Source organism: Lolium rigidum, chromosome 7 (assembly GCF_022539505.1).
Source record: "Lolium rigidum isolate FL_2022 chromosome 7, APGP_CSIRO_Lrig_0.1, whole genome shotgun sequence".
Classification (NCBI taxonomy): Eukaryota; Viridiplantae; Streptophyta; class Magnoliopsida; order Poales; family Poaceae; genus Lolium; species Lolium rigidum.
In genome coordinates this window covers 66,667,401-66,676,089 of record NC_061514.1, presented here as the reverse complement: position 1 = coordinate 66,676,089, position 8,689 = coordinate 66,667,401, and the positions used below count along the sequence as shown (strand labels likewise).

The following is an 8,689-nucleotide window of genomic DNA, read 5'->3' as shown; positions in this document are numbered from 1 at the left end:
CATCTCATGGTTGCGACAAGTAAATGGGGCCAGAGGCCAGAGGGAGTACCTCAAATCCAATTGGCAAGCGAAAAAATGGCATGTGCTAGGCCGATTTGGGATAAAATTAATCACCACCACTAGGTGTCCGATTAATATAAAAGGCTAAATGTGTAGCGTCCGTGGATCACATCATAACACGTACCTGCCTAGCAAAATACTATTGCAACTCACCACAATATTTTTTACGATGCAAAAAATACCGCAACATTTCAAAAACACCAATAGAACAACGAAAAAGTAGAAAATCTTCACTCTAGCAAAAACCGTTGGTTCAAGCAAAATAAACAAGTAAAGTTTTAAAAAAGTTTATGCAACATACAAGGCTAACGCATCTCATGAGAACATTTACAATTCATAAAACATTTGTAGAAGACGCCCAAGATCTCGCTTTGGGTTCATAATATCGCAATATAGCGTTTCTGCGATGGCAGCAAAACACACACGAGTTTGAAGCATTTTAAACCCACATTTGCAACATAGAAAATTCGTGATCTAACTTCTGACATTCAACATTCATGCAATTTCCGCTCATGTGCTTGCAGCAAAACCCACACGATTGTGTATCCATTTGAACACATGTAGGTGTAAACGACTAGTCCCTGAACAAACTAACCTCATGCTATCATCCATGGAAGCCCGTGTCTCGCCGATTCATCATCGTCGGCAGCGAATCCATCTCCCTATATCCCCGTTGGCACTAGTTTTGGCGACCCCAGGCCCATTCCAATTCGAAGATGATCTAATCGATTAATTGGTATGGTAGACCATCCAGCAAATTATTTTATTCTGTATCTTGAACTCTACACTTCACCTTTATTACCCAATCGTGGTTACATCATCCACCGATGTGGGACAATCACACGTGATTAAACCATTTTAGGATGCAGGTTGGTGCTGATCTTCTTCATAGAAGGCCGCAGCATGAGCTTCTCCCACCACGCTTTCACGGAAGGGAACGAATCAAAGAGAGACGCGTATGGAGTCTCCATGAAGCGACAGGTGAAGGGGAAATGGCTGAGATCCGCCGAGCTAATGAAGTTTCCAGCCAGGTACTCGTGCTCAGACAGACGAGCCTCATAAACCTCAAGCACCTTCTTCAGCTTATCCACGCTCTCGTCGACGACCTTCTGGTTCGTCGGTATGCCGTAGGCCGTGGGGTATATGATGCACTCCATGACGATAGGCGCGAGCGCCTGGTTGTACTGGTGTGCCTCGACCTCGGTCCAGACGTCCACCATTGCTGCTTCTTGCAGGTTGCCTTCCCTTAACATGTCGACTTCGTCTGTCCTGTATTTGCGAAGTATGTACTTTGCAATCGCACGGGACTCTGCAAGGACGAAAACATCCGACAGAACATGTCGCAACTAAGCATGACACTGATAAGTGAAAACAGGTATTGGTAGATAATCCAAAAGAAAAAATGGCATAAGGCAAAAAAAGGTTTTACCAAAGAGCATGAGGTCTCCATCTTGGAAAGCTGGGATTACACCAAATGGCTGCAAGAATCCAGCAACAACACAAATGAATCAACCAGGTTGGACGAAATGATTCCAAAAATTCTGCGAAATCAAAAATATGTGCCTCACGTTTCGGGCGAGGTGCTCGGGCTTCTTGTGCTCCTTGGTCGGGAAGTCGATGTCCACAACCTCGTAGGCCACGCCGACCTCCTCCAGGCACACCAGCACCCGCGCCACGTTCGTGAACCTCGCCGACCCAAACACCTTCACCGGCGCCATTGCTTGGTTGTCTGTCTGCAAGTTGAGATGTAAAATGGCAGCATGCCTCTTCTTATAGACGACGAGGCACAATTCTCCACTATTTTTCCCGGTGAATTCTCCACTGGCTTTCAGCTCAAGTGATGTCGTTCTGCACATGGCGGTGTTTTCCTATCAAATAGAAATACAGATTAGGTACACCACAAAGGTTCCACACCTGGGGCGATATTTCCTCAATGCGTCATTGCGTCCGTCTCCTTCCCCAGTCCCCACACCATACGTGGATGGCCTTTTAGTTCCTCGGTAGTCAGTTTTTGTTTTTCTGAGGGAGAATCAGAACTCAGTCTTCAGCAGCCAGCACGCATTTTATTTAATTAATGAATGGCTTCTTTTTCGATAAAGAGAATATATTAATATCATAAGATACTAATTAGATCCAGCCTCTGCAACAACGCAATGTCATAATAATATTACGAATGCATATAGCCAAAAAAGAGAAAAAGAAACTAAGAAATAAAAGTCCCGCTACAGTATCCAGCCCTAGCAACAGTAATACATCCACCACCAAGACAACACCTGAAATTCAGACTCTTCAAAAGCAACGCCTCTAAGAAGGAAACAGTGCACCAGCGCCGTTATCGCCCGATCAAAGATCTTAGGTTTTCACCCTGAAGATCGTCTCCGCTCTCAAAACAATGCCTTCAACAAGGACATTGACAGGCACAACCAGTTAAGGTCAGATCTTGGGTTTTCACCCTGAAAGATAAGACTTCGAACTTCACATGTGCTGCCGCCCCCACTTTTATACCACTGTTGCGAAGTACGGAACACCAAGCAAGCCCCTTGACAACGCAAAGACTTGAATCTCCATTAGCTAGTCCTCCAAATCCGGCCTTCATGATATTCTCCTTCTGTCTTCACCATGGATCAGCTGTCACTTGGTGTCAACACAGAAAAGAGCTTCACGCAACACCCTCCAAAACCAAACGGTCGGAATAAAAGCATGGTCACGCATGACCGAATATCACCGATCCAGCAAACTCCAGGCAATAGAATCACTGTTACATTCGTCGACGGTGCCTTCCGGAACTCAACACTCCAGCCAAATCATGAAGGGCAGGCCTCCGGCAGGTCTTCATCTTCACCCAAGGCCTTTATTCAAGTTGGGCCCCCCACACCGGGCGACCACCCAGGCTGGCCATGGTTGCCGCCGGAGACACGAAGCAGATCGCAGTCCGAAGACACCGCACACGCCTGGGCACTGCCGCAGCCGAAAGCCAGTCCTCCATCGCCGGCCGCCAAGAGGCGAGGAGAAGGGGACCTAGGGTTTCCCCTTGCAGCCCGCCCCAACCCCTCCCTCCGCCACCGGCAGGGCACTCCACCACCTCGTCGTCCGTCATGGCGTCCCCGAGCCAAGGCCAGGCACCGCCATCGAGGTCCCCGACGAAAGGACCGCGCTCCGGCCCGAGGAAGACGACCCACGCCCGACCTCCTCGCGCGAGATGACGAAGAATCCCCGCCGCCGCCGCCGGCCGGCCTTTGCCAGACCGCGTCCCCCGGCGGCGGCGAGGGAGGGAAGGGGGAGGCGGCGACGGCGGGGTAGAGTTCGCCCCGGCCACCACGCGGGGACGGCTCGGGAGGAGGACGGGAGGTTTAGGTCGGGAGGAAGTCGGGAGCAATGAATGGCTTCTACCTCTAGTTAACCTGATTCGCATTATATATTCTTTTCCAAACTTTGGCAACGGAAATAGGAATGCCCGGTTCAAAAAGTTAAAAATAAGATAAGTTGCCCTTTTCGTTGTTCTGTTTGGCACAAAGACAGTTGAATGTGCTAGTATTGTCAGCTGTGACATGTGGCCGTGAGGACTTCAGTAAGGACAAGATCCTTTGTGGTGCAATCAGGATTCGTGCTGCCTAACATCTAGATTTCAGAGACAAGATCATTTGTGGTCTAAACAGGATTCATATAGTGCTTAACATCTCAGATTTTAGCCACACTTTTGACTGAAGGATTCTCATAGAAATTTTGAACGATTGAGGTTGTCAAATTTTCATGGAATGAATTTCTTTGACCCATATCAGGAAATCTGACATGAGCTTAAACCTCATTTTCTTCTTACTTTAAAGTCCAATATGTCTTCTCTCTATTTCCCTCTCCCTTCTCTCCTAACTCCTCTGAAAATACCCGTGTTCATTCTTATGACCAATAGAAATGCATCACTACAAAAAAACATGTGTTTTAAAATCATGTCAGAATACACTGCACGATATTCTAGTCCATGGTTTTCCTTATTCCTTCATTTTATAATTAATTGCAATCTATGGACATGCCTATTGAGTTGTTTCACGATATTGATCATTTCCTCGGTGTAGTTAGAATCGCCGAGTTTAAGTCCCAGGGTCCAGGGAGGTGATGATGATAACTCATCTTGAGGACACCACTGGACAAGGCCGCCGTGGCTTGTCAACCGAGGTGTTTTCGCATGTTGCGGTACTGATCTTCTCCTGATTTTGCTTTACTTAATGGAACAATAGTCTTCTTAACTGGATTACAAATCTACAACAGTATATATTTGATTTTACAGAAATAGCAGGCACTACCGCACTAGTACTACATCATTTTCCTCTCTTAAGTGAATCTACATTCGTATGACCTGGTGTTGAGAAAATAAGAGGTGTACATGTTTTCCCCTTTTTTTCTTCTTATAGCAACCTCAGTTTGCATCATGTACGTCACAAACAAAATTTTGGGATGCCTTGACGATATAGTAACCATATGAACAAAAGGGCAGCAGTGGAAATGATAATCTTTGTGCTCTTAAAAAGTTAAATTTCCACGAATGCAGATTTCGTGCTCCCGAGCTCCAGTGCTCCTGGTTAGTTCAAAAAATTCAAAACCATATCTGTGAGTCTTAAAAAAATTGAAAAAAATATTCGGATGTAGTTCATGAATTATCCCACAAACGTGTAAAATATCAATTCAAAATACTTTGTATTCTGAGCTGTAAAAAAATAATAAAAATGTAGATCTGTAGAAGTATGTTTCAAATCCCCAAATTTTATCAGATTTGTCATTTTTGTGTGGCCCACAATACGAAGAATTTCAAGTCACGATTTTACATGCTTGTGGGATACAACACTAACTATGTGCAGAATTATTTTCAGATTTTTTTAAAACTTGTAAACCATGATTTTAAATTTATTTGAACGACGAGAGCACTGGTGCTCAGGAGCATATGATACTTTCCGAATTTCCACAGATTATCAAATGCAAGTTACTGTTCTGATAAGGCTTGAAAGGGCGGCAAAGGATTCTAAAAGGCAGTACCAAATCTAACATCAAATGTTCTCCTGTATGGCCCAGAAGCCCAGAACATACAAAAAATAAAACTAACACCAAACACTAGCTAGCTGGAATCACACGTGAAATTGAGATGCAATCTATCAGGCCTGATCAATATATCTCTGAACGATAAGAATAGTTGAGTATAACTACATGTTACTCCCGCCTGTAGAGACTAACGTCTGCAATTCTGCATCCAAACCTATTAAAGTACAAACAATCTAAAATTCCCAATGTTAAAGTTATTGCTTTCAGTATTCCGACACCATAGCCTACTATCATATTAACATGCCCATTGCACTAAAATTATCAAGATGCTGGATCTAACTGAAACCAATAATGCAAACTGCATAAATATTTGAGATTGTCAGTAGTCCCAATCAAGAATAAATTTTGGTTTGCATCAGTGCTTACAAAAGTTCATGTTCAGACACTTATCCACAAAAAATCAGAAAGCATATCCATAAAACGAGGAATAGCAGCACATACAGTTACTTGCAGTGGAATATAAAACGGAGGCTTTTATGCTCAATTTACATACTAGTAGCCACACTAACCAAACACTTCCAGTAGCAACCAAATGGACCATATTTGAAGACACTAAACAATCAGACAAAGATGTATTCTGCAACAATCACATATACAGCAGACAGCACAACATTAATCCATGGTATGTATGGCAATATAGCATCGCCATCACAATCTTGAGCTTCAAGCTCTAAACACGAGGCGACAACATTTAGTCCTTTGTAATACACATCTTACTATTGACGTAATATCAGAATTTTACAGCATTTCGGTATGTCTTGCCTTAACCGTTGACAGATTGATGTAACTAGCGCCTAGGCAGGAGCAGAATTGGATTTTAACAGTTCATGTTCTGACAAGATTGTTCACACAATAACAGAGGAATAACAGGAGGATCCAAGTTAGTTCAAACAGCGCTGAACATATTTTACATAAAAAACAATATAGAACTGAAACAAATGTTACACCTTCACAGTTGAACACGAATCCATCAGTCCATCACGTCCAGTAGCAACTAAGATGCACAATATGAACACACCAGAAATAGAACAAGACATAAATCTGAATCACACATACCACAGTGCATTAACCCACCATATATATAGCAGCATCTCATCACCAATCACCATAACAGCATTGAGTTTAAAGATTCAGATAAAAAAGAGCCAACTTTTAGCCATTTTCAAGTTGAGCTAATTCGATAGATTGCACACCAGTCCTCTACGCATCACCAATAAAGCTTGTTAATCTAGATAACACTCATACACAGAACTGATATAAGAAACAATATAGACCTGAAACAAATGCTACACCTTCACAGTTGAACACGAATCCATCACGTCCAGTAGCAAGTAAAATGCACAATATGAAGACACCAGAAATAGAACAAGACATAATTCTGAATCACACATCCCGCATTGCATTAACCCACCATATATGTAGCAACATAGCATCACCAATCACCATAACAGCATTGAGTTCAAAGATTCAGATAAAAAAGAGACAACTTTTAGCCATTTTCAAGTTGAGCTAATTCGATAGATTGCACACCAGTGCTCTAAGCGTCACCAATAAAGCTTGTTAATCCAGATAACACTCATACACATAACTGATATAAGGACTTGGCCAAAATACTACTGCTCCCACCATCCCAGTTGATCATCGACACTTGCTAAGTGAGTCTTGCGATTTAGACGGCCATAGGAGAGTCGTACCTCTCGAGCTCCTGCTTCCCTGCGACGGCGGCACCAGCCATGAGACCCCCGAGCAGGGCGCCGACGATCGCGGATCGCGGGCCCGAAGGTGCACGGTAGAGCAGGCCGGTTCCGAGCCCCGCGGCGACGGTGTTGCGCCAGTCGTCCCTGTCGCGGAGCCAACCAACGCCGGTCTCCACCGACGCGAAGAGCACCGCGACGACGCCGGCACGGTTGCCGTACTGGCGCCCCACGGAGCCGCACTGGTTGAGCACGCGGCTGGTGCGGAGCTTGAGCGACTCGCCACGCTCCGCCTCCTTGGCCGCGCGCCTGAGCCCCGCGACGGTCCCCGCCGCCGCGCCGGAGAGGTACGCGCAGCCGGCGTAGAAGCAGAGGCTGTCGCCCCAGGAGCGGCCCTGGCGGGGCTCGAAGAGGCACTCCGGCGAGGTCGGCAGGTCGTACAGCACGCGGGCGGAGAGGAGGTTGAGGCCCTCCGGCTGGCGCGGCGTGTAGACGCGCCGGGAGCCGCCGGGGACGCCGTGCTGGGGCTGTTCGACGTCGACGGTGCCGGCCATGGCGGCGAAGAGCGACGTCGGCGGCCGGTGCGGGTTGGGGCTTAGGGCTTTGGTGGTGTGGAGGCGAGGGAGGCGGCAGGCTTCACTTGCTGGCGGAGTGGCGGTGGCTGTTGGGGCGGAACACTGGAGCATCGTTTATTCGTTTTGGCCCAATCGGGCTTCTAGCAGTCCATATGGTTTCTACATTTCGTACCAGTGTGTGATACTTTCTTTTTCCCAAACGCTAAAAAGTGCACGGTGGCCGTTTTGTCGTGGCGAGCCAACGATTGCTGGCCGTCGGATCTTGGATGGAGAACCTGATGTATCCTGCTCCGTTCCGACCGTCCCCACCCGAGGGCCCCACCATCCACCGCGACCGCACCACGCCCGAAGGGACATCCCCGTCGCGCGCGTGCGAGGAAGACGGTCGAGAAACGGCTCCATTCGCTCGATCCCCATTTCTCGTCGTGAGCTCCGGCCGGCGATTTCTCTAGGGTTTGGATGAGCGACGGCGTGCTCGTCGGCGCCGCGATTCGCTAGGGGTCCAGGGGGTGAGGGGTAGGTTGCTCGCCGGCGCTCGATTCGCTTCCGGGGAGGTCCTCGTGAGCTCGGTAGGGCGTAAGGAGCGGGAGGTCGACGGCGGTGGGGGCGAGGCGCGAGGTTTCGCTTCGATCTCCGCGACGGAGATCTACCTTTTCTCAGGCGGGTGCAGTCGATTCACCGTCCAAGAGCTTCATCGCCGCCGTATCAGTGGCCGTACACTCGGCGCGTGGTGTTTTTCGCCTAGATCGATCGTCCCGTGAGCGCTGACGGAGATCAGTTGCAGATCCAGCTACTCAGGTAATCGATATGTGCTCAGATCCCCCCAATCCCCAGTAGGACTTGATTTCCTTGTTCAATTTTGTCCCCATTTTGATGGTGCGGGATTTTTGGAAGTAGATGGATGGCAGTGCATGGACTCTCCCCTGTATATCCACTTTTTGTCCTTGTTCCATGGTTCTTATGGTCCCCTGTAGAGCATGTTTTTGGAGTAATTTTGTACTTGTTGTTATGGTTCCCATTGTTTCCCTGTTGATCATGGTTGGAGTAATTTGTACACCCGAAATTAGATGATGCTAGTACAGCTTTTATGTTCTCGGTTGTTTATTAGACCTTGTATGTAGAGTAACTTTTTGCTGTTTGTGTTTGATAGTCATTCTAGCCTAAGTTGTTTTTGCCATGCTAGTGCACCTGCTCGATATAGGCTACCAATTTTAGATGATACCAGTACTAGCTTATGATGCTGCTTATTAGTGGTTATTTTTGCTCTTTGGA

General features: G+C 46.9%; 2 protein-coding genes across 2 annotated transcripts; both read right to left on the bottom strand.

Moving 5' to 3' along the window:
- Positions 1-645: 645 nt before the first annotated feature.
- On the bottom strand, positions 646-1,785 carry LOC124677591 (probable glutathione S-transferase GSTF1). Its single transcript, XM_047213566.1, has 3 exons — positions 1,629-1,785; positions 1,490-1,538; positions 646-1,369 (listed from the first exon to the last, which is right to left on the bottom strand). The coding sequence occupies exons 1-3, from the start codon at positions 1,776-1,778 to the stop codon at positions 909-911; spliced, it is 660 nt and encodes a 219-aa protein (XP_047069522.1). The 5' UTR covers positions 1,779-1,785; the 3' UTR covers positions 646-908.
- Positions 1,786-6,817: 5,032 nt separating this feature from the next.
- LOC124671481 (mitochondrial import inner membrane translocase subunit TIM23-2-like) lies at positions 6,818-7,528 on the bottom strand. Its single transcript, XM_047207850.1, has one exon. It carries the CDS (start codon positions 7,526-7,528, stop codon positions 6,818-6,820), a length of 711 nt encoding a protein of 236 aa, XP_047063806.1.
- Positions 7,529-8,689: the final 1,161 nt, after the last annotated feature.